The sequence below is a fragment of the Xiphophorus maculatus genome, chromosome 22 (genome assembly GCF_002775205.1).
Source record: "Xiphophorus maculatus strain JP 163 A chromosome 22, X_maculatus-5.0-male, whole genome shotgun sequence".
Taxonomy (NCBI): domain Eukaryota; kingdom Metazoa; phylum Chordata; class Actinopteri; order Cyprinodontiformes; family Poeciliidae; genus Xiphophorus; species Xiphophorus maculatus.
The window spans coordinates 6,643,137-6,669,056 of NC_036464.1; the positions used below are offsets into that span (position 1 = coordinate 6,643,137).

The 25,920-nt window shown below is 38.7% G+C and overlaps 2 protein-coding genes across 4 annotated transcripts in view; one reads left to right on the forward strand and one right to left on the reverse strand.

Annotated features, from left to right (window-relative positions):
* The window catches only part of fancl (Fanconi anemia complementation group L), a 22,478-nt gene extending 17,648 nt beyond the window's left edge, over nt 1-4,830 (forward strand). Inside the window, exons 11-14 of one of the 2 annotated variants that reach the window (XM_023327302.1) lie at nt 441-522; nt 1,263-1,379; nt 4,430-4,501; nt 4,747-4,830. In XM_023327302.1, the coding sequence (XP_023183070.1) occupies nt 441-522; nt 1,263-1,379; nt 4,430-4,501; nt 4,747-4,782 (307 nt within the window). In that variant the 3' untranslated portion in view covers nt 4,783-4,830. Of the gene's footprint in view, nt 1-440; nt 523-1,262; nt 1,380-4,429; nt 4,676-4,746 lie in introns of those variants that run through there. The other variant, XM_014469395.2, reaches the window with a different exon arrangement.
* vrk2 (vaccinia related kinase 2) lies at nt 1,514-23,830 on the reverse strand. Of its 2 annotated transcripts, XM_005795233.2 has the most exons (14): nt 23,646-23,830; nt 21,397-21,531; nt 21,228-21,283; nt 20,274-20,343; nt 19,495-19,582; nt 18,404-18,512; nt 18,141-18,233; nt 17,855-17,987; nt 11,809-11,929; nt 10,811-10,869; nt 8,475-8,644; nt 6,375-6,503; nt 5,349-5,528; nt 4,797-5,160 (listed from the first exon to the last, which is right to left on the reverse strand). In XM_005795233.2, exons 2-14 carry the CDS (start codon nt 21,524-21,526, stop codon nt 4,810-4,812), a joined length of 1,689 nt encoding a protein of 562 aa, XP_005795290.1. In that variant the 5' UTR covers nt 21,527-21,531; nt 23,646-23,830; the 3' UTR covers nt 4,797-4,809. The 2 variants fall into 2 exon arrangements, with proteins under 2 accessions (XP_023183069.1, XP_005795290.1); XM_023327301.1 differs by lacking the exons at nt 4,797-5,160; nt 5,349-5,528 and adding an exon at nt 1,514-1,908.
* Nucleotides 23,831-25,920: the final 2,090 nt, after the last annotated feature.

The following is a 25,920-nucleotide window of genomic DNA, read 5'->3' on the forward strand; positions in this document are numbered from 1 at the left end:
TTTTTCAAGCTTTATTTTTGCTTATTTTGCTGAGATTGAAATAAATTAGAGATTTTCATTTGAGATGCCCCTGTGAGATGGGGCCAATTCTGTGTTTTACGGGATGCGTGGCGCTCCAGAAGCAATGTCGTTGCTGACGTGGGAACCAGTTCAGCTGCTTGGAGATAATCTGATCATCCCTTAGGGTTTTAGGCAAAGAAAAGATGATTACTCCTCATTTCGATTCTAATTTCACCACAGGTTGCAGCATTTGCTCCAGAGCTCAGGAAGTTCTCCCTCCTTCTGTGTGAACAAACCAATGCTTTGCAGCCTTTCCATTTTTTCTCCCCCTTGTTGTGTAGCAGTGGTGAAAGTGTCCTAATCATCCCTCAGTGTCTTTGCAGGCTCATTTGCATGTGGTTAATTAGTGTGTGAAGGAGCTGTCTGTGGTTTGCTGGCAGGAACCCGGACTCCAGCATCTTGAACAACCTCCGGGATGTTTTGGAGATCGAATTCCCGTCACCGGCCACCCACGAAAAATCTGTATGTCACACAGATGCACCCTTTTCCATTTCAAACATGTCCGTTCTCATCAGGATTAGCTCCGGGAGCTGTGCATGTTCAACTTTTAAGCGGGCAGATGTACACAACTGCTTTTTTCTTTCCATCATTTCCATATTTTTCTCTCCATGTTTTTTTATTTATTTATTTATTTTCTTTTAGAGGTGGGCACAACTGCTCCTTTAATTGGGTTGTTTACAGATAAGATCATTAGAATAACAAAGATGGCAGAATTCTGTTCACTATCAAACCGCTTTAATCACGCAAAACCATTTATCTCTCCTTTTTTTTTTAAGAAAAAAAATCATTCCTTCCCCTCCCTTCTCTGCGAATGGGTTGAAAGGGCGTTGTGTTTATCTACTGTCGCCACGGTGATTAATGCCTCAGCTTCATTAACATTCAGAGGAGTGCAAAAAAGTTGGGTTGACCAGATGTTGATTTTTTTTTTCTTTTTTTTTTAAACCTGCCATCCTCTCTCTTAATGGATGGCTCCAGGGGAAGAGGGGAAAAAAACAAAAACAGAAGCTTCTCATTACGCAGAAATGCAAAGAGAGAGTGCCCTGAAGGTGTGATAGTGGAGCTGCAACAGAGTGCAGAGTGGGTGTTGCAGGTGATGCTTGGAGGTTGATTTAGTATGTTTGTGCTCAGAGACTCCATGAGTGACCAGAACATTTTAGAAAGTGTCACTGGATGTTTCCGGGTTTGTGTGTGTGTGTTTGCAGAGTTTCAATGTGGAGTGTGGCATCTGTTACTCCTATCGGCTTGAAGACGCCATCCCAGATCAAGTGTGTAATGACCCCCGCTGTGGCCAGCCGTTCCATCAGGCCTGTCTCTATGAGGTATGGAAACAGATCGACTCCATCACCAAGACTCCTGAATTTAGAACACCTTTCAAAAGATCTTCATACTCAAACCTTTCCGCATTTTGTCCCATTACGGCCACAAACATTAATGCATTTTACTGGGATGAAATGGCTCAAAACAATATTTGGTTGCAGAAATTTATTATGTATTTAAACAAAAATAGAGATACATTCACCTGGATTTTTCAATAAGTTTTGCTAAAATACTCAGAATATCAAGACTTATAGCTTTCATATTTTACTAATCAAAACATCGGCTATTGTCTCAGCTATAATTTAAGTCATTTTGTAGAAATTGGATAATAAATGAGGATGCTACAACCATTTGTGTGACAGATTTATGCTTATAGTGGAACAGTATGGTTGTGTGGACATGACTCAGTCCACAGTAGTGGCATCACCGATCAGGTTTTTTGCTGCCGATTCCGATCACCTATGAGGGCCGATCACCAATCGCTGCCGATCATCTGGATTGGCCTCGTAGGTATAAATGCTACTATGTGATCTGGCAAAATAAAAAAATGATCTGGTAATACATTCACCTAATTTTGACATAAACATGCAAAATACTTGCAGGCACAATACATCAGGTGTTAAGTCAAAAGGACAAGAAAAACCTGCAATCAGTAAAATAATATTTAACAGTAAAGCTGTACCCTAAATTATCGCTATTAGTCAAATAAATGTCACAACTCTGGAGCTCGATTATAATTTTTTCTTTCAGAGATGATCTGTCTCATGTTAGGACATAGCAAAAGTTTTAATACATATGTAAAATCTTTTTTTGTTTGCCTAAGCTACATGCTGCAGCGTTAAGCAGACGTTTGGTGCGAGAGTTCACTGCTGGTGGAAGTTGAATGACGCTACGTCTAAGAAATATTACTACCACTAGCGCGGCGCGGTTGACTTTAACTTTTTTCTGGTCATTTGTTTAACTTTCTGACCATCATGCTCTTCCGGGCGAGTGTTGGTAGTTGTGTGCAGTGTTGTATAAAGTACTGAAATTTCAGAGTCAAGTAAAAGTATAGGTACCTCTCCAAAATATGACTTTGGTAAAGTCCAAGTCACTGACTGAAATGTTACTTGCGTTAAAGTCTTAAAGTATCTGAAACGTCTTGTACTTAAGTATGGAAATTGCTGTAAAAATGGATGTACTCAAGTAATGTAATGAAAAGTATAAGTAAAAAGTAAAACAAGGCAAATGCAGTTTGAATGACATTTTTTATATTTTGGTAAACTTGTCAAATACACTTAAAATAATGTACACAACCAAGTGCAGGCAAAATTAAACCTGCCAATAGATATACCTGCAGGCATCATTTAGTTAAGAAAATTAGGTGCTTTACCTATAGCACAAGGTTAACTTAACCTGCTTTACAACTGATTATTATTAGTTAAATTGAGTCTAAATTGCTATCGCTATGGCTTCCGTCCCCCCTTGAACAGAAGAGTCCAGGTAGCCTGCTACAGTCAACATTAGGCCTAAGCTAAATACACCACGTATGGAACTGAAACAATGCCAAACAAAGTTCATTTATACAGGTAACGTTATGCTCAAGATTTCTCAATAGTGCCTTGTGACCAAGCTATACCTAGTTACTGACACAGGAGGATTATAACCATTTCATAAGAAGTTACCTCGATGTGTTTCTTCAAGTTGGACGGGGAGTTTTTGTAAGATAGAATTTCCACATCTTCGGGCAGGAATAACATACACTTCATGCGCTACGACAAATCTTTAACACCCACGAAAGAGTATATTGTGTTTAAATAAGGCCATGGGCTCTCATCACCAGCTGGTGGTTCAACTGGAGCCACCAGCAGTCGTTGTGGTCTCGGTCTCCTCCTCCATGTGGCTGCTGCTGATTGCGAGACTTGCTTTGTGTTTAATGGGAGAACGAAACAGGTGTATCCTATTGGAGGTGATGAACAAGTCCAGGCAAGCAGGCTACCGACTTTGTTGCAGTCAATCAGTAGATTGGGTCAAAACACTTGCGTTTCTCTCTCTCTCGCTTTTTTGTAACGAGTAACTAAACCACACATTGAAAATGTATCGGAGTAAAAGTACGCAATTAAGTTCGGAAATATAGTGAAGTAAAAGTGAAAGTCATCAAAAATTTTCATACTCGAGGAAAGTATGAAGTACTCCAAAATATACTTAAGTAAAGTAGTGAAGTGTTTTTACTTCGTTACTATACAACACTGGTTGTGTGCTACTTTTTACCTGCTGTCTGATCGCTCTGGATGTCTTTTTTTTCTGCAGTGAGCCTAGATATAGCTAAACTCCGTCAAGTGTCTTAAATGTCATATTAGATTTGCTGTGTTGATGCATTTTGACGTGCTTCACCCTCAAGGTAATTTTCAGTTGCAACACGCAAACGTCCCCCTTCACTCTGAGCATTGAAGTTCCACATGACATTGCTTAGGATTTGATGCTGCACGCTTTCGCAGTGTGAAGGAAAGAGGAGATCAGCTGCACATGCAGGCTGCGAACTGAGATACAGACAATCGGTTTGTGTGATCGGTGGCCGATCAATCGGCACACCTCTAATAACAGCTAATTGTTCATTGTTCAGCCCAGTAATATATACCAATGATTCCAGTGTTTTAAATATAACCAGGAGTTGTAGGCAGAGAAGGTCAGTGTAACAAATCCAGAGGAGATCAAATAAACTGCTGAGGACCACAGCAATTGTTTTTTTTAGCAGCTTCTGGTCAGTTTGGCACCTAATGGCGAAGGTCAGTCTTCAGAAGTGAAGAGGTATCACTCTGGTAGAGTTTCAAAGCATAGAAGAATAAACTCTTGATTGTATTTCCTCTGCATTTACTCAAATTCTGCTTCTCTGATCTGAGGATCTGGTGAAAGGTGGCAGGAGGAGCCCTTGTTCTCTGAAAAGCCCTCTAAACCATATTATATTCTATATGAATATAAAATGATATTCATATAAAGGAGTAGTGCACGTAGAAACATGTTAATGTCACCATGTCCAAGGTGACGAGATCAACGAGTCTTTTCTTTCCTCCAGTGGCTGAGAGCGCTCCCCTCCAGCAGGCAGAGCTTCAACCTTGTTTTTGGAGAGTGTCCTTACTGCAGTAAGGTATGTGGACGCAGGCAGCCGACACAAAGGCCTGGCCTCAGCGCCGCATACATATTCAGCAGCTACTCATATGGATCCATTCATCATCTGGCCTTGTCTTCTCAAAGTGCCTTCACACGCAGCTTAGTAGCTAGAACTGAGTCAGAGTTCTAGTGATTTGTGCATGAGATTTTTTCTTCCACATCTTTCAACTTTACAGATAATTCATTAATTACAACAACGTGATGCTTATCTTTGTATTTCAGCCTGTTACAGTGAAAATGGCCGCCCAGAAGACCTGAGGAGCAGCATGAAAAGAAAATGACCTTCTACCTGCTAAATAAGTCACTTATGCTATTGAATTGAACTTCAGCGAAGAAAAAAGCAGCTCCCACCAGCAGGATGAATCCCACACAGACAAACCTGGACTTCCAGGAGTTTCTCTGTACGGTGGCAGGTTTGCACTCTGACATGATCTGGCTGTACTTTGAATGGATATCGCAGTACCGCCCTCCATTCTGACGCGGCCTTTCATCCCAGCATTCTCTGTAATCCCCATCATGCATCTGTCTCTCCCTGTCACACCGTTCCCCGCTATGGAGGCTGCGTTGATGTTCTCGTCTCGCCATGGTCCTGGTCTGCTCGTCTGTTTTGTTGTCAGGTCTTTTGGATTTAGTACTCTGTTAAAAAAATTTATGAATATGTATATGTATTTTGTACAGCTAACAAAAATAAAAATAAATTTTGGGATCAATTTGTATCTCTGAGTTCAAGAGCCACTTAAAGATGTAGCGTGGAACAGTCGTCTAAAAAATGATTCAGGAAAGTCTCAAAATGCCGTTTGGCGGTGAGCCTTCAGGCCTCACACCTGTTTGGGCTGATCTGCAGGGCCAATGGGAGGACCTCTCAGGTAGCATGCAGAAATACGTTTGGGTCTGACATCCTTCTCTTCCTCCTCATACTCCTCCTCACTGTCTTCGTTTTCTTCATACATACATGGGAGCCTCGGCCTCAGTAAATACTTTCTAGAAGGAGAAACCTCTTTGTTCTTGGAGGAAAGGAGAGAAACAGCAGGTTTTTAGTGTTTTACATGTAAAATCCGACTCCAGATTCATTTCACTCGACTCATTCTCTGTTAAAGCAGCCGGCAAACGGTTTGATGAATAGGTTCAGTTTACCGGTTTCAGGTACTGCAGATACAATTGAAGAGAACAAAAAGAACATTGAAATATTGTTTGTTAAAATAACTAATTTAATCTTGAGGAGGCCTTATTCTTGCTGTTGTTCCCCAGTCACCCTGCAGGTTGAAGTGTAAAACATGCTGCTGGTGAAGTGATCACTGGTTTTTGGTGTAAATAAACATGTAGAGTTCGGTTGTGTCTATGGCTTTCGTTCAGTTTCCCTTTAAAAAGCCAAAACGCTGAAGTACAGTCGCTGAGAAATTATTTGTGCAACTGTAGAAAAGATTTGTAGTTGAGCTCTATGCTGTTTATGAACATCTGAGCTGTACTTGTTCCTCTGGTGAAATGGACAATGACCATTAAGACTGGCCAGTCAAATTCACCACATGCAGACACTACTGTCCTCAATGCAGTTGTCCCCATTTTGATTTGGTTTCTTTTACTGCATAACTTCACCTTCTTTCTTACTTTAAAAAATCCTTTCATTTTTCAAAATTAAACAACTTTCCTACATAATAAAATTTTGGAGACGCAAAATACATAGTTGCCACTTTGGTTAAGAAACGGTTGAACTTTTAAGGGTACATAAAACACTGTATTGTGTAGGGCTGGGTGTTGTTAAGAACCTAACAATTAAATTGAATTGTTATGTTGAATTGTGGCACAATGTAATCAATGATTACAAAAAAGTGAGGTGTCTGTTTCTAGCTTACCTCACTGGATTTAGTGGGGGGTAGGCCCCGTATGTGGCGCGCTGACACCGGTTTGGACTTTGGGCGTTCCAGTTCTTCATCATCCAGCTTGGCTCTGCAAGACCCTCTAGCTGTTCCTCCTTTCTGATGCTTCAAGAAGAGTTCAAATATTAATACAAATGGAGTTTGCAACTTTCTTCAACTTGGCTTTCAATAACACTCCTTCACTTTCAAACTGTGATCGCCCATAAAAGAATCATATTTATCCAACAGTAATGGCAGACGATTCTGTGGCCTTTATCGCCACTGACATTTCCTCTCCTCTCTAAAGCGTCAGTAAATGGCCACTTGTGTTTAACAAGGGATCAAACTGGCCAGCACTTTAGCATGGAAATGAAATGACACAAGGAGAGGAGAGGAAATTAGGAGCATAATTGGAGATACCCTCTGCCGGGTAAAGTGTGTGTCATCAGCTCCTCCTCACTGGGCTGTTGAGAGGGCGGTCACTGGGCCACGCAGGGTCAAGAAGTGATTCTGGGGAATGCAGAGGAGGGGGCTGTAGTCTTCTTTCACTGTCAGGTCTGACCATCTTTCACTGACGTGCTCCTCTTAGAGGTGGAGAGGGGAATGTCACCAGAAGGTTAAACCTGTCTTTCATTGCCATCACGTTTCTGCACTCTGAGGTCAAGAGACTCGGCAAAGAAAACCCTCAACGGCCAGCGGTGAGGTTGTTAAATGAATACAAAAATTTAATTATGGCGAAACATTAAGCACATCCTTCTTTATGTGTATGGTTTGTGTATAAGGGTGCACTAAACAGAAGGCAGGTGACTTCACCAGGTCTCCAAACCTTAACCTCTACTCAACAGCAACACATGTCACATAGCAGCAAGTAATTATTTAATACAAACTGAAATAAAGACTAATGACTGAAAAACTATGGCTGAATTAAGATTAAAATTCAGCCAGAACATAAAAGTTCTTTAGAGGGTCATGTTCAGGTCTTCAAGGATGCAGTGGGACCCTGTTCCACTTTAGGGAGTGTCTAGAACAAAACTGTTGTCTTGTTGGTGTGTTATTGTAATGATTGTATTTTGGAGTCCTGGACTGGGATATAGAGGATGTAAGGTTGTAGCAATGGCAGCCCAATTATTTGGTGGGGTTACGTTCACCTGCTTGACTCTGCTAGTCACTTGATGTCTAAAGGAAATACTGAGTTTGAACCTTTCAGGCTGTTGGAGAAAAGCCCTGCCCCAGAGATCAGATTTACAGCTCTGTGAAGGGAGATAGTTGAGCTGTAAATTCAAATTTTAAATGCAACCCAGAGTTACTCATTTTAAATTGGAAAAACAATCTTAGACCCAGGGTGGCAAAATTCTTTCCTCAAGAGCAGACATCTTGTATGTTTTAGAAGTGCAGCTTCTCCAACAATAGTAATAGTCTATTAAATATGAAAAAGAAAACCCTGCCCTAGAAAAAAAATGACCACTTGATTCTGACATATTGATCAAAATTTCCAACATGTGTGGAAAAACATTTAAAGTCAGACTAGTCATTTTGTTATTCACTTCAAATAAAGTGTCTTATTCGGCAACTGTGAGGCCTTTTGGAAACTTACATATTTGCATATGAAATAAGTAATGCACATGTAGTCTGCTGCTCCTCTCCTCTTGTGCCTGTTCTCCGTCTCACAAAGGAAGAGATTGTGAAACAGAAAAAATAAAAGGCTTGCAGCTCTATATTGGTCCCTAATGTTCTTTTAAAAGCCAGTCAATATATTTGGTTAGTTTGTAAGTGTCACAACTCTTTAATTTAGAATTGAGAAGGATGGAGCCTGTTGCAGACAAACTAGCACAGAACCGCATCCTGATATGTTCAAAGACAGTCGTGAAAGGCCTGGGCTGGGATGTGGTGGGATCATAATGAGAATTTTATCAGTAAGCTCTTGGTGAATTTTTGTATCCTCTAAAAGTGGGAAAAAAACATTACTGAAAACTCTGACAATTTGAGTTTAGAGATATGTATGATTTCTGCAGTATTGATCCTGATATGTATCAAAATGCTGCAATGACTACTTAGGAGACACTTCACATAATGATAATCATCTCATTTTGTTCTCACCTTCTCTCTTTTAGAAGACTCCTTGGCAGCTGACCTTTGGTGACCTTCAGGCACAGACAGGTCAAGTCCTCCTTTGACACGACAGTGCAACAGCTCTTTAAGAAGCTCGTAGTCAGGCTTATCGTCGTAGTCCAGAGTTCTCACATAAATCAGAAACTCAGCTAGCTCATCTGATGATGGCAGAAAACATCAAAAACAAGCTTAATGGAAAAATAATATAAACAACTCTGGATCAAGTCAGAGCAAAGCAATGAGGTCATTTAACAGAATTGCACTGCAGTCAGGATGTTGATTCTCTGATGTTTCTTCCTATGTATGAAATCATTTTCAGAGGTGAGGCGAGAGCAACAAACACAGGATAAACCTGAAGGTCTCTCGCTGCAGATAAAACACAGGCGGGCCATGTATCTCCTCACACACAGCAGATCTGGCAAGCGTACAGCTATGGAGGTGCATTGTGTCATACACTGTCAGCCTCGATGGATCGCACACTGGCCAGGCAGTGTGTATGACACACACTGCAGTAGAACCTGTATCTCTTCCCCCACACACACTCAGGTGGTTGATGCATTCTTTGGCTCTTATCTGCAGCGGGCAGCCTGGCTTTGTCAGTAGATGAGCGTGCCGCTCTGACCATACATCACATGCCGAGCCATCACTAAGGTGTGACCTCTCCGTATAAAGAGGAGATAAAATACAACTAACTTTGAAAGGCATGTCAATGAGACAGCCGTCCATTTAATTGGTACAAAGGGAAAATGGATTCCCAGGTAACCGAGGGGGGTCCTGGGTTCAGGGGAGAATTTAAAAATCAGGTTTAAGGAAATCAAACCATTAATATGTAAAAATGAGTTCTAACACTAAACTCTTCAGGATCAAGATTTTCTGTTAGAAAATTCAGCACATTCTCCAGTGCTTTTGTTTCCATACATAAGTCCAGTCCAGTGTGAAGAATGTCTTATCAAAGGGGAAAAAACTGCTGCCTACTCTAGCCAACATATTTAATTTATTCGTTCTTGTTTCTATCAATTGAATGACCAGCAGTAATTGGTGTGAAACCGGATGTACTATAAATACACCTCCTTACTTTCTCCAGCCAGACAAGTTTTGAGAGGAGCGTTAAGTGAGGCTGCTGTGCAGGTGAAGCCAGTGTTAAAAATTACTTCAAGAAATGTTTGCCAATAACTTGTTATGAAGATAGTGAATGGAGTAGTAAATGCTTCATGGTTAACTCTAAAAGACTGTAGTTCATCTGGAAAGTATCCACAAAGCTCCACTTCTTCCACATATTATGTTGCACCCTTATTCCAAAGTGAGTTACTACCCCAACAAAAAAACAAATTCAACATCCAGAATAGGTTCTGTTTTGTTCTTTTCGGAGATTTTTTTTTCTTTCATGTTTTTGGTTGAGGCATTGCGTATCTGGGCAGTTTCTCCCTCTGGTTTTGGTTGCTGTGCAGCTTGAAGGATGTTTGCTCTTAAGTTTTTACTTTGTGATAGCCGTGAGGCATAACTGTGGAAACAAGTTTTTTGCAACTGGAAGCAGCTGATGAACACCTCAAATAATACCTGAACCACGACTCCAAATCCCAATTAAAAGGAGACTTCATGGACGTAGACCAGAGAGGAGAAGGAGAAAGATCAAACTTTCTCCTCAACTGATCATAATGGACAAGGTTCATATCCCCAACTCCAACATCTCTCTGCCTGACTTTCTATCCACACAGCCAGACAGAGATCTAACGAGGAGCAGAAAAAGCCAATGAGGTGGATTAGCAGGGTTCTGTATGTAAAATATTGTCTCTGCTGCCCAGAAATTGAGCTATTAGCATGTCATAACTGTTATGAAACTGTGATAGTAGTCAGTCAGACACATCAGTACTGGAGATCCTTCATGCCCACAGCATCACCATCCACAACTCCTTGAAGATACGAGTTACAACATCATTACTTTTTTTTTTTCTGGAATAAGTATCTTTGAATTTGAATGGAATTAAAAAATTACATCTATAAAACCATAGTTACTCTTTGCCAAACTCAAAATTGAGCCTATTTTCACTGATCATGATTCAGATGTTTCTATAACCTGATTGGTAAATGCAGTTGATTGAACATGATTTCACAGCGCAGTATGTGTCCTCTCGATGCCTGCCCCCTACCTGAAGTGTCCTCAACCGTGACCTTTTCTTTAGATCCCATAAGATCAGCTCCAGATTAGACAGAGACGAATTTCCTCCTTTCCTTTGGCTTCATGTCTTACTTCCAAATTCTCAGTTTAAGCAGAGAAGTCTAAATGATGTCCTGTAACCTGAAGCAGCCCTGCAGCCTTGGCTTACCTGTGCTGGCTCCACTCACTGACAGCTGCTGAACCGAGCCTGGAAGATTATCCATCAGTCTAAGAGAGGAAATAAAATGAGGAGCAGATGAGGACACAAAGATGCGAGAGACAGAGTTCAGGGGCAAAAAGCAGGATGAGAATAAGGCAGCAGGAAAGGGGAGCTAAATCCCAGCTAAAGCAAGCTGTCACACAGAGTGTTAACACTTATCTGGGGTCAACTACACTTCCTGGATTATTAGTGACCATGGATATTTACACAGCTCTGCTGCAGAGCACAAGATATTAGCCTGCAATCATTGTAATACAGCAGTATTACAAACCACAGCACCAGAAGCTGAGTTAATTTAAAGAGATGGTAAGATGTAACACTTTCATACATATTTAGTTTGACAAATGTCTGCCATAAGAAGGAGTCATGAGCTACTTTAAATCAAAATACCTCTGATAGCCACTAGGATTTGATCCAGTAAAGATGTGCAAAAAGAATTCCAAGTTAATCAATCTTTTTTATCATCATCTCACAGAGACAATTTAGAAAATCCAACCTTCATTTTGAACACATTCATTCAGTAGGGAAACAAAACAGTGTAAATGATCTTTAACAAAAAAATACTAGCGGCACAGCAGTTTGTATCTTGAACAATTCCTTGAAAAGAATTGGAAGTGAGGCATTTTTGTAATTTAGATATTTTTATTTTATTCTACAATCTTCTAAATAGTTATCCAAAGATTTTTGTTTCCCACGGATAGAAATACGATGTGACACTGAGGCACTTTTTTTTTTTAGCCCTGAACACATCATCCCCACCCTGAAACATAGTGGGGACAGAATCATCCTGGGGGAATGCCTTCTTACAACAAAAACATAGTTCTTATTACCATTTTCCTATTCAGCTTTTACTTAAGAAACTTAAAATTAACACAAATAAAGCTGCTGCGCCCTGGAAACAACACAAATCTACCCAAATACCAAAATAAGCACTTGTGACAACTTACATGGTTTTGGCCTCTTGCACCTGAATGGGGTTTTTGAGGACGTTGTCCCAGGGTAGTGACCCACATAACCAGTGAAGAAGACAAAACCCCAAGATCTGGAGGTCACCACGTCTTGAAGGCGCTATAAAACCGAAAAGAAAAGGTCTTTAACCTAAAGGTTGCTAACTAATAGAGCTGCAACGATTAATCCAGCTGGCAAGATGAGATTTTAGCAACTTTGAGGGTAGAAATAGAGTAGCCATTTTTTAAATATTGGCTACTTGTATATTATATTTTTTTATTTGTATCTGTCTTTACAGATTAACTTTACAAACTGTGTTTAAAAAACACGTACTCCATTAATTTACTGTATATTTAATGCTTGTCTAATTCTAATGTCTAAGACCAACTCATTTCAAAATTCTACACTTTAAGACTCAGATGTCAAAGATTTTACAGAAAATATTAGAAGTAAAATGTCACAGTTCTGTTCATTTCTTTTATTTGGATTGCTTTTTGCAGGGGTCATGTTAAATCAGTTTCATTTAAACATCTATGACAAAACTGGACTTAATGATCTCACACTAAATACAAACAGAAATGGTATTTTTTTTCTTATTCTGTTTGTAAAGTCAACACCTCTTAAAACAGAGAAAAATTTTCACGTTGCCCTGTAAAACTATACAAGTCGATATTTTCTCAAAAAGTGAGTCTGAGAAGTGGCAATTTAAAGATGACTGATCTAATACCGATGGAATACTTATTTATTCAAGTTTTCTTTTAGAAAATAAAAAAACAAATAGTCTGTAAATTTATATGCTCATAATTTTCCAGACATGGAAAATGATAAAGATAATTTCATGCATTTGTAGTAGGAACCCTTGTAGCAAGGTTGAAAAGCCAAAAACCATTGAAAATGCTCTTTTTCCCTTTCCATAATGAGAATAAAGGTTTCTTAGACCTCAAACTGCATGTTAAATCTAGAGAATCCTGTGGTGAAAAGAGATTCTGTAGAATATCCAGTCCAGACTTCAACAGTTTAATTATTGATGGATTGACTGATGATCAAATGCAGATGATACTTATTAAAAAGTGTAGTTTCACACCAACAGGAAGATCCTGAGCATATGGCAACTCTGAAGATAATGTGCCTTTTTGTCTTAACTTAAATATCTTTGTGTCTGCATTTTAAATGCATGGTGATATTGAGACTGGCAACAGTTCCTAACCAAACAGGTGAGTACAACAAAGATTTAAACAATTAAACATAATGTCAGGATAAATTGTTGACATCAGGCCAGGGTAAGTTCCTATGCACTAACAGGTCTTACAACTAATCATAAGTGTGTTTTTCCCATCTTGTGGTGAGCATATAAATGACTGCATGGATCTACATTTATGTGTGAGGTCTGTCAATACTTGGTGACCATGTCCAGTAAGGTTGAGCCTGGGGAGTTTTAGTAGCTCAATACAGTAAAGGCTGCCACATGTCTAGGGAGAAATTACCTATTGACTGACTCCAGCAGAAGGGAGAAATCTGCTGCCAGCATTGATCCTTCCCCGGTCAGCCAGCAGGCTGGTCCAAAGAGGAAGTGTGGCCACTCGCACAGAGGATCAGATTATGAAGGCGGTAAACTGATTTTAAGTTGACTTATTTGTGAAATTAAAGTACTGTGATTTGGCATAATCAAGTTGTTGTCCTCAACATGAATAATGACTGTCAACCCCAAGTGAGATAGTGTGTTTCAGGCACATGTTTGTCCTGAATCACAAACATGTATGTTAGCTCCAAACCATGAATTCAATAAAACAAGCTGAAAGTTTTAAAAAATGCTGGTTAAATATGGTTGATGACAGAATGTATGTTTATATCTGTTATTGCAACTAGTTGTCTCTAAGACTCAGTCATTGGAGCGACAGTTTAAGATGACCTCTCTCACTCCAGCTACATCCTCTAGTTTGGTTGAAAGATCCCTAGAATGAAATCTAAAAACACAATATCTCAAGCAAGTCCTGGTCTACCCTACAACCTCTTCACAATGGGGCATGTCAGACACACCTCCCTAGAAAGGCATCCTTTCAAGATCCTCAAACCACTGTAACTGGCTCCTTTCATGCAGAAAAAAACTGACCTCTTCTTTTCACAGTCCAGCAAGACTAAGAAGGAAGGTCACTTCAGCAGCTTAGGTGTTGTAGGTTTAATTGTGACCTCCAGGATGAGTCAACAATCTTGGTAAACCACTGAAGGTTCCATGTTTTCTTCATTGTAGGTAACAGCTCGCGTTGTGGTACACTGGACTGCCAGCATCTTCAAAATGACTTTGTATTCATAAATGCTCATGATGTTGTTGCTCATCTGCTGTTGAATTTCTCTACATTGGGGCATGATACGTTTGCTTTTTAGAAACTTTTAGCCTGGTTCAAGCTGTCAGTTTCTATATAACTGGTTCCTTCATTCTTCAGGTGTGGAAGTAATCAGGCTTCAAGTGGGCAGTGAAATAAACTCAGCTTTTAAAAGAATGGTAGATCACAGTAAATTAATAATTAAACAGGGGAGTGGGTGGAGATTACTTTTTCACTTAGGACCAGGGTGCGTTAGATAGCTTCCTCCCGTCTGTTTTCTTTTAAAAAAGCGTAATTTCTAAACTACTTTTTGTTATGACTTTGTAATACAATTTCTTAAATTATCTGAAACTTTTAAGTATGACAAAAGAGCAAAAACAAAAGAAATCTGTAAGGTAGCTCCAAACGTGATACTGTCATCATCTCTTCTACTTGATCTTAATAATACTGATAATAAGGGTCAGGTCTGTTTGTCCTTGTGAATTTAAAGTATGTATTATGTCCGCATTACAGTGAGGCTCTCTATAGTTGTAAATGATTACAGAGCGACTTAATGCTTCCAAGAGCCTGTTGGAGGAGAATAAAGATGAAAAATACACGCGATACTGACACTGGAAAACAGAGTCCAATTCCCAGAGCAACATAATGGATTAACAATTAAAAAGATCAACAGCTACATTAAACGTTGCTGCCCTCTGCGTTCACTCTGGGCGCGATAACGCTCCTCATTATGCCACTTTATGTGTCTGCTATTCTATATTTATGTACATACTTTGCCCTCGTATGAAGAATGGCAAAGGACAACAAAAAGAAGCATGCCTGCGTATATGCATGTACAGCTTTCATATGAAACCTGGACACAAACAATCCATAAATACATCCAATACACCGGCTGTGTTCCCATCCAGCTTTAGACAGCGAGCTGAGAAAACGTTGGCCGTGCTGCTAATTATCTCCTATTGTTATTCAGATTCCCTTAAGCACAATGCTGTGTCGCGCTCTTAACCCCTCTGCCTTGCAGACTTGTTGTTTGGAGACGGTCATCAGTCCGCTGTCCGCCCACCAAATGGCACTAATTACACCGTTTAGCTCCGGGTACATAGGTCTGCCACTAGCAGGATGTGTTCGCCAAGGCTCATCATCAGCAACCTGACAACATCTTTGTGGGAATGAATGCCACCGGGTCGGTGAGGGGCAGATATGAGTCTGGTTCTTGAGCATGTTCTGTCTATGTCTTAGCAGATTTTTAAAGAGGAAAATATCAAAGCACATTATAAAGCTTTCATTAGCTAGAATCTGACACTGTACATTGAAAGTCTCAATTTGTAACTGTTCTTAGAGCTCCAATACGAGCACACACTGAACCAGATGGAACATTTGTTTATTATCTTATAAGGATCAAAAGAAGGAATTTAAAGACCAAATATAATTTTACAGCCAGATAACTTAAACACTGAATGATTTAAGGACAAAACAGGCTTTTTGATTGTGTTTCAAAACAGTCAAGAGGTGACCAGTTGAAAAGGTATGAATGTGGTGAAGACATATTTCTCCTCTGCTACTGAAATCCATCTCTCCATTAAAAACATCTATTACCTTAAAAATAACTGGAAAACTAAATGCATACGGACTCCAGCGTTCATGAAGAATGACAGGTAGTGTCATTGAGAAATGCCTCGATACCTATGTAAGTGTCACTCTGTTACATCATCATGAGTAAAACACAGACTGATTGTGTGTAGAAAAGTGAGACTTGCAAAACATCAACATTGCTCCCTAGTAAAAAGTATTCTGGTGTTGCAGTTTCTGAGAGAAACGGGAGTGCTGGTTCACTGTGTGCATCAGAGTAACAATGCTGGTCAGAATTGGTGCAGGCATCATCACATCTAACTGAAAGCTTTAACAATATTTGTGTAGCAAATTACAGTTTTCAATTACGAGCCATCATTCCCCACTGTTGTGAATTATAAGTCGGCTGCACTCAATAAAGATTGCTTCTAAATCCGAGATTACACTCTAAACTCCTGTTCTTACAGAAGGGTTTCCTGATGTTTCATCAATCATGACTTTGGGTCTAATCACCTGTAGTAAGTTACAAGCAGGAACATTTGAGAAGGAAAGATTGTAAAACTGATGATAAGCGCCATTTGAAGAAGAGTCTTTTTTTCCCTTCCCAGTGCAGTATTACACCTGATGTATCTTCCTTACTAGAGTTTTTGCAGAGCTGAATGACTAATAGAAACCTTAAAATGGTAATTACTCGGTCAGAGTTGTTACAAACCCACAGTATCGAACTGCTGAGCGGTGGAGCTGGTCGACGTAGAGAGCACAGAGGTTATCGGTAGCTCAGGTCTCACGCTAACCAAACATCAAAGCCCTTAATTAATGGGAGGATGAATACAAGATGCAGGTTATGACTTCAGCTAATTAGGGAATTGTTGAACAGAGACAGAGCTGGGGAATTCAGTGGGGGGCATGGATGGGAAAATCAATGGTCAATGAGAAAAGGGAGCATGTAGGCAATTTGCCAGTTAATGTGTTCCCTATATCAGCTGGTGGAGGCAGAGGGCAAAAAGAGCATTTTATTTGGCGCGATGAAGTAAAGAGTGTAAATAAACCAGGTTACAGTAAAGATACCATGAAATAACAAGTCAGTTATTGTCCCTTAAAATAATCAGCTGGATGCTAACTTTGATATATGACCTCACACTGACAAACATCTGGGTAGGCAAGTGTAAAAAGTCAGAAACTAAATGGATAATTTATTGCAATAGCATTATTAGTGAAAATTGTAACTTTTAACTTGAATATTATTAAACTCTTCCTATAAAATAAACAAGATTTTACTTTATTTTTTGTTTAAAATTATATCTGTGTCTACAAATTTTAATTTTAATCCATGGCTCCTCTTTCAACAGGGTAAAATAATGATGTGGAACAGAGGTCTATCACTCAACTCCTGTCTTCATCCCACCTCACACTAAAAGACAGGGACAAACTTTTCACAACTGGAAATGAGGATACAACTGGCCAAAATAAATTATGCAGTGTGTACCTAGCTTAAGATTGAGCTTTGTGTCTGCAAACAGTCCAAAAAGTATGTGTCTATTTTTTCCCAAATACTCTGAGAATACTATAAGAATACATAGCATCATAACGTCATCAAATCTTTGAAATATCAAAACGTCTACCAGCTTCTTATAACCTATTGGGTTCCTCAAGGGAACATTCTTGATCCACTTCTGTTTTCTCTATGCATGCTCTCAATAAAATAGAAATCAAACCACTAACTGTAGATGTGTGGCTGTCTGTGGAAAACTTGAAGGTGTGTTGCTGCAAACGTTTTGAAATCTATTTAGAAACTTTTTCTTTATGTTTTTTTAAAAACTTTAATATATTAAATTGTCTTTACACAAGGTGAGCTTTGTGTAAAGACAATGATATACACAAGGATTTGTGTAAATTCTTGTGTAGACATTGGCCAAAGATTTAAACCAGATATTTTGTGTTGTTTAAAGTGGTCCAACTAAACATTATCATCTGGATGTTTCACACTGTTACCCTTTGTCACTCCAATCTTTATGTATCTTCTTCACTGCATGTAAAATTTGACTTTACATTGCATGTGGGCCTCCAATTATTTCTACAAGATTTTGCAGTTCTGGTCAAGAAAGAGATCAGTAATTTAGCGATAATCTCCATGGGAATTAATTGGATGGCTTACCAACTCCATTGTGGGCATCAAGGCTGGTGTACTCAATTGTTCCATTATGGCCCTTCTTTGGGTTTTCCTTGTATTCTTTATGGACTCCATCAGGGGCATATCTATAGGAGAGTCCATAGTCTGCAAGGTAAACCTGGAGCAGTCAACAAGAAACAGGCCTGAATGTTACAAATGTCACTTCCAGCTTGGTAAGTTTAAACAGAGCCCCGAAGAAAAACAGCAGAGGTTAAAGGATAAATTAACCCTAGAATTTACTCAACAAACACCAATCAGCAATGTGACTGACCTGGTCCAGGTCTCTGTAACCCAACATGATGTTGGCAGCTTTGATGTCAGCATGGACATACTCGTTTTCATGAATATACTCCAGAACATCCACCTGATACGGACACCAAAACACAACCAGCAGCATTAAATTGCGATCAATTTAATGCACTGCTCCTAGGAAACAGTGCAAGATCTTGGCACTTAAGACCCATGCTTAATTACTGCAACAACAAAGAAAAGAGGAGCATCCAGTCTTTCATGATATCATGATAAGTCCCTCACCAGTCTTTTACCAATCTGGAGTACAGTGCTCTTCTTCAGTCGACCTCCGTTGCGCTCACAGACTTGCTGAAGGTCACAACCCAGCCGGTCCATGGCCATGAAACGGTACCTGAGTGGGAAGGGAACCAGACTGACCATTAATACCAACTATATGTTCTGCTTGAACCCAATAAAAACAAACGCAGGCTTTTGACAATCTTTCAACCTGTAAAAATGCTGCTGGTATTGTGTTCCTCATTGAAAAGCTTCATCTTGATTAACATTGCACAACGATAATGTAATAAAAATAGAACAGCATCGAATTATTCAACTTATTTCAAATAAAGCTAATAGCCTGAAATGTTTCAAATAAATCATTACATTTTAAAATTAAATGACATTCGAGCTCATGAGGAGTGGATGTAAACATTTAACCAAAACTCAAGCTGCTCTAGCCGTGTTTCTGATCTATTTATGCCCTTTATGTAATAATTTTACATATAAAATAGGTTATTTTTTAGCATATCTTGTTTTGTTATTTATACCCACATATATAAATAAAATGAATATATCTTTGTTTAATTCTACACAATACTAAAATCTGTTTCCAAATTCCAAAACCATTATTGTTTCCAAAACCATATTCGTTTTTTTTTTTTAAAAAAGCAACACAAAAGTAATCAAATTCAGAAATCAGTTTTGGAATAATCCTGATTTTCAGTTTTCATAACTCTTGGGCTGTTTTCCACTAGTCATCATATTACTGTTGGGTTCAGGTGATCCCCCCCTAATTAGTACCTCATTAAGTAGAATGATGTATGCTTGTGTTGGATCTCAACAGACACTGTCATGGAAGAGCTGCCAAACATCTAGAGTTGCTAATTTCATAGTAAAAGGAAAAGCAGTATGGCTTAGATTTAGAAAGTTTCCTCTGCATGAACTATGCAACATATTTGTTCTTTTGACAGACATTTTGCAGAAGGTTTATTCTTTTATTTTTTGAGTGCCTCTTTAATAATCATCTTTTTATTGCACTGTAAAAAAAAAAAAAACTATTTCGTTGTTTAATTTAGTGGATGTTGTTTGGCTTTCAAAAGGACTCATTTATCTACCGAAGATTCTTGTATTCGGCCAGTCCTGATCCCCAGTATGTCGGGATACCCAAAAAGCTCAGCTTCTTTCCTTTCTTCCATTTGTGCACTGAAAGAATAACAAAAGAGGAGTAATTATGAGTTTGTATAACTGAACGCTTCTGTTAAAACACTCTCAAAGTTTGCCATTAGAAAATCTGAAATCATAGCAGGAGGCTCTTCGACCTGCTTCAATTATCTGGAGTTAGTCTAAAGGAAATAGCTGCCAAATAGAACTTTTTATTCACTTATTTCTCCTATTTCTACAAGTCATGACTCATGCAGTCTTTTACAGTGTTTGACAGAAACTTTGAACTCTATAAAAAGTACAATATTTTTCTCAAACAACAGATTTGACCCTGCATGTCTAAGGAAATGAGCACACAAGCAGCAGGCTGAAGGCTGTTAACACACAAAGAGGCCACAGACAAAGCGGTGGGCCCGGCTCAGAAGCTTGATGGCGGCTGGCCTGACTGGCGCTCAACCAGGCTGGCAGGTGGTCAGGGGCTCTGTGGAGGCCCAGGCATCATTACAAGTGAGTGGCTTTCTCTCCTTTGCTCCTCTCCAAACGAAGGCGTTGGAGAACTCAGACAAGCGTAGAGAGGAGGCCCCAACTGCCACTGGGGTGCGTGTTTGCTTTGGTTTGTTATTAATTACTGCGTGCCAGGCAGAGAAACCTCTGCGTCTGAAGCCACTTCATCAGTCAAACACACTCACGCCCCGGCGGGCTGCCGGGACGCGGGACAGGTTGTGCTACTCACCGCTCTCTGGTTTGGCTGCTCTCTGGTAGAACTTGAGCTCAGAGAACAAGGGGCCATTCTCATGATACTCCTGCAAGCACAAACACAGTGTTGGCTCTTTTTTTCATTAAAAGTTAAAACACTACATTATTCAAATAGGTCAATTCAAGTGACTAATTTTATCTTAAATAAGAAACATTCCTGTAAGAGGAGTACAAATTAAATATTCGTTTCTGATTTTTCTTTGTTGTTTTTTTCTTTGGTTGCAGTGCCTTGCGGAAGTATTCATAACCCCTGACTGTTTTCAATTTTGCCGAACAAAAACCTGAATGTATTTCACTGGGATTTCATGTGATAAACATAGAAGTTATAGAAAAACAGCAAAGTGGAAAGAAAAGGACACATGGCTTTAAAAATGTGTTTCAAATAAGGTCTGGTGAGTGGGATTGGACAACCAATTGCATCCAGAAGTCGTGTTGACATTGTTTGGTTATTGAAATAAAAGTCTATAGCTGCAACAATAACTTTCATTTGTAAAAACTAATAAAAGATGGAATGACATTTTGACCTGAAAAATACATCCTCGACAATTACAAAGCAGAACTAAATAAATAAATTAGCTTTTGCTTGATTCGGATGCCTGTCATTTTACCTCTTTGTCATTTTGTACCTTGGGTCTTTTCATCACAGCTTTGATGTACTGTATGTAAGACAATTACAATAACACCAACATTTCTACTTTTTAAGGTTTTTCTTCACACCTTCAAGTAAAAAAAAGAAGAAATGATCAAATCAGGCACAGTTTTTTTTTAAGATTTAATTTTTTCTTACGCGAGTTCTGAAAGTGACCAAGTCAAGCTGTGCACTAATATGCTGCAGTTTATCTGTGCTATGTTGCATAAAACCTCATTTCTTGTTCCAGTCACAGAGAGCTATAGTTCAACAAAGAATCATACTGATTTTCTGTGTACTCACCACTTTTATGACAAAGTCTGTGTCTGATCCAACAGGCCTGCTTATATCCTGGGAGGCTAATCGATATTGCAAAAAATGGTTGCAAACAATTAAAAAATATATGCAAACTGAAGAAAGAAGTTGTGTGTGCATATACAAAGTGTTTTCAAATCAACAGTTTAATTATTACCCAGATAAATCAGTCCAAAGCCTCCTTGACCGATGATCTTCCCCAGCCTCCATTTCTTTTTATCAGTGTCTGTCAGTATGAAGTCATCTGGGAGGGGTCTGGGCAAGGCACGCTTCCTTGGGGGTGCCATTACAGCTGAAAAAGTTTCAAACAACATTTCTCAATGTTAAGACAAGCTTAATGCATCCTAGTCATAACAAAAAGTAAGTCTGCAGGGTTTTATTTACCAAGAAAGAATAAAAAATACTACTGGTTCTAATAAAGTTTTAAAATTAGATGAGTCGCATACAGTTTTGAAAAACACATTATCTATTTATAAAAAATAGATCAAAATGCAGAACTACTGCCTAAAAAATGAAACCACAGATCAGCGTTGAAGTAGGCAAAAGACATCATCAACGACCTGAGAAAAATAAGCAACATCCCTGCAAATTCACCCCAAATTCAGATTGAAGTTCTCAGAAGTCCTACATCTTAGACTCCATTTCCTTAAGAAGGCATCCTGGATGTTAAAGCTGATCACAGAATACTTAGACAAAAAAAAACCTACTCACAAAACTATTATCCTAAGTCCAGCAGTAGACACAATCAAAAAGTTTTTTAGAAAGGTAGACCTCAAGCCACTTTCAGACAGATACAGAGTGTCAATATTCTTGATGCCTGGCAGGGTTGGGGCCATCCAGATTTGGGGTGCAGGGTGGTTAAATACTCAACCCCTTGCCCAGTTGGTACTGACAAAAATAAATAAGTAAATAAATAAATACATAAGTATTACAATCTTCATCACTGTCAGCTAATCTAAAACAATTAAACAGCTTATTAATAATCTACAATACTCTTAACATTTTAAATAGATTTTAATGAACACCTGTAACTTTAATTTTTCAACAGAAAAGAGTTGTCAGTGAGCTGTCACATGATTTTACTATGGTAAAGATGTTATTGGTCAAAATGCTCATGTCTCTCACATTATTTATTTCTTATTCCCTATCTGACATCACATCTATTAACTACACAGTTAGGCTTAGAAAGAGTTTGTAGTCAAAATAACTCCACAACAATGTGACTCAGGTAACTCTCAAGCATGTTGATCTCTAAATAATAATGCGGTGCAAGTGATTGAGTCAGCATGTGATGCTTCAGAACAACAGTAGAACAGTTGAGTTTGTTTTTGTTGTTCAGCTGAGAATTTGCTTGTAAAACGGGTAAGTAACTGATCTAATGACTGAGGACAGATTTTAAAGCGAGATAGCGAATGGTTGCTATTAGGCCTATCTGACTTCACCCGAACACATCAGGAGAGGTGCAGGTGTAAAAAAGGCTGACAAGTTTGAAATGGTTGGAGAATAGAGCCTCTTCTCTCTGAACAAACAACATGGTAGCATTGAAGCAGACAACTTCTGGAAACAATAACAGCTGACACAAAAGTTGAGATTTTTGGCTATAATGGTCCCTATAAAGTCACACAGATAGAATTAGTTTCTGAGAAATTCTATCCTAAATATATCAATCATGCTACAATCATTGGTTATAATTGGTAATAAGTTATTAAAAAAAGCCTGGCTGACTTTTCTGACAGCAAATCAGAACAAACTCCTAAGCCCAGATGTCAAGCATGGAGTTGTAGAGGTGATCGCTTGGACTTATTTTGCAGTGACTGAGTTAAATATGAACTCCAGTGTATTAGAGTCGAATGTAAGGCCTTCTGTCCGATAACTGGAGTCCAAACTGTGTCATGAACAGGACAATGACTCAGAAAACTGCAGATCTACAACATGATTGATAAATCAATGGTCTACTTAAAGACCAGACCTAAACGTGATTGAAATGCAATACTGTCATGAGGAGGTGGGTGGCTAACATTTGTTTGATGTTAGACACTGAATTTATTTAGAAAATGACTAGTGAGAGTTAATGCTCCTATAGGTGTTTGTACCAGCTGTTTAATGATAGGAGTGAACAAAATCGAAACTTCTGTCCATCATATGATTTCCCCACAATGACGCAAATTAGAAGAAAAAAAAGCCCATTTCGTTTATTTTTAGTGTCCATGTCAGTGTTTAGGTCAGAGACCGTTAATAGCAACATGACACAACCTCATTAGATCAGTTTAAAGTGTGGTCATATCGACTACTATTCACCATCAGCTCAGATGTCACATGATGGTTCAGGCAAATAAAAGCTCGAGATACATATTAAAATCAAAACTACGTCGATTAGAAAACAGACAGCTCTGGAAAATTGTTTACCTGTTGAAGTTTGCACCACCGAAGGTTATAGAACCCAACCAGCGTCAGTTTTCCGAATCGCTTAGCAATCCCAACGACAATTCGGTGAAACAAAACGTTTTGAAATCTTATTTGTGAGGCATAAACTAAGGTCACTGCGTTTAGAGATAATGAAAATGAAAACAATTCCCTTCCCGGAAGTTGCTCCTCCCACGGCATCCCTCACCAAATCACGTATAACTAGACGTTTCTCAATAACCAATAGCTTTAGTAGAGGTCTAGGAGGCGGGAGTTATGCAAGTAAAGTTTCTTTTTTTAAAAATCTACTGTGAGCCCGGCAGTTTTCTGTAAAATCAAACTAACTCTTTTCGCTATGCATATATTGTGAGATTTTTTTCAGTTATTGTATTTGCTATTTTATTGCTAATTGCTATTTAAATCATCCTAAAAACTACATTTGAATTCTGATATATCAGAATCAGCTTCATTTGCCAAGCTTGCACATTTAAAGAACTTGACTGCAATTGTGCTTTGCTCTCAATTAAGACATTTAAAATATAAATATATATTTAAAAAGTAAAACAAATAAAAATAAACGTGTTTTTCTTTCTGTACATACAAAATGAATGGTATCAAACCGGGGACTCCGACAGTGTCCATTGCAGAAGAAACTCTGAGGTGGCTGAATTTTACAAATAGTACTCTGAAGATACAAGTTTAGAAAGTCTGTGTTACTTTTTTAGGCTACTCAGTGGTGTGTGTTTTCTCTGAAATCCTTCTTTTATTAAACTATTTTCTGTACTTACAAAATTGGTGATGTGTATATTTGGATTAGAAGCATAAGCATGACAAAAAAGGAAACATCCATATGCAAGTACTTTTTCACAGCACTGTATAAGTTTAAGTTTACAGAAGTTAATATATTCTTTTGTACACAGAAAGTGGAATTCCCTTTCACAGAAATTCTCCTACTAGTCAATAACAGGCAGCTTGTGTTTGTGGAAACAGGCAGGAGTGCAGGATTGTGACATTGGATTGGACCTTCAACACAGCCTCTTGTATACTGCTTATTCAAGCTGCTCACACAGATCAATACCAGTTTGTTTTCAGGAACTCAGGTGTCCCTGTTGTAACTCGGTTTGATCTCCGTTTTGCTGAACAACATGGTCAATACCTCGACTGGATAATAGACACAGGTGGGGAGAGCAGAACGTAACGCTGGAACCAGCTAGCGATGGACACAAACTCATTCATCTTTCTCTTTACTCTGAGCTCTCAGAAATTTTTTATTCTGATGAAAGGAGACAGAAAAATGCCCATCAGGATGCACCTGCTTTGAGGTTGTTGATCTGCCGATACTCTCAGGGCCTAATTTACGTCTCACGGATTCAGTTATGAAAGGAAGAAAATAAAGCATAACTGGATGAACATCAGAAAGGTACGGGGAAAACTAAGTGGAACTGGAACTGCTTTTCAGTGAAGATCAGCCCTGAGTCATGTGCACTGTTTGTCTGAAGATCAATGGGCAACACTTACAATGAATGTGTCTTAATTACTCCACTAAAGAGCCAATATCTTACCTTAATACCTGCTGTTAGCGGAGCCAGCATAAAGTGACTACAGAATGCTTTAATTATGTAGCTATTTTCAAATAGTTCAGTTAAATTCATTTCTACTGAGGTTTCATTTGTGCCTTAGCTCAGTTTGCTTTTCATTTAAACATGAGCACAAGAGGAATGGGTAACTTTTGATAACAAATTTTCTAACTTGTGGTTGAAAACTAAGCCTCGTCCCTTGACCATGATGGAGTTTTCAGTTTGGGCTTTTAAACGATATTTGCTCCACTATAAACTGGATTGATGGAAGATTTACATTTAGATGGAACTAATGTTATTATCAGCAACAGGCAAATCAGCATGTTTAGAGATTTCTTCCCTCTGTTGTGTTTTTTTAGTCACACTTTAGTGTTTTACATCTTGGACAATTGGTGATATAATATCAAGGCAACCCAAGTAAATAGAAAATAAAATTTTTAAATGATTGAAAATACCCTCATCTTATTGGAAGATATTGGGAGATATGACTCATTTGAGCTGTATTACATGTGACAAAAATAAAAAACAACAGAAAAAAACCTTCAATTGGGTAAACATTTGCATGACACTGTACTGGTTTTAGCTTGACCATCTAGTGATTTGTTTGGTCTTTGAACACTTCAGTACAACTTGTGCAACTTTGTTAAAAAAAAACTTTTAAAACTCAACTTCTTCCTGTTGGCCCATGATGTCAGCTATAT

What these genes read in the sequence shown, in the direction of transcription:
- vrk2 (XM_005795233.2), bottom strand. Translation starts at nt 21,526, where the DNA reads ATGGCACCCCCAAGGAAGCGTGCCTTGCCCAGACCCCTCCCAGATGAC. An exon ending in CTTTGGACTGATTTATCTGG is followed by an intron (nt 21,284 to 21,396) that starts GTAATAATTAAA and finishes AATATCGATTAG; the next exon opens with CCTCCCAGGATATAAGCAGG. An exon ending in AGCAGCCAAACCAGAGAGCG is followed by an intron (nt 19,583 to 20,273) that starts GTGAGTAGCACA and finishes TTATTCTTTCAG; the next exon opens with TGCACAAATGGAAGAAAGGA.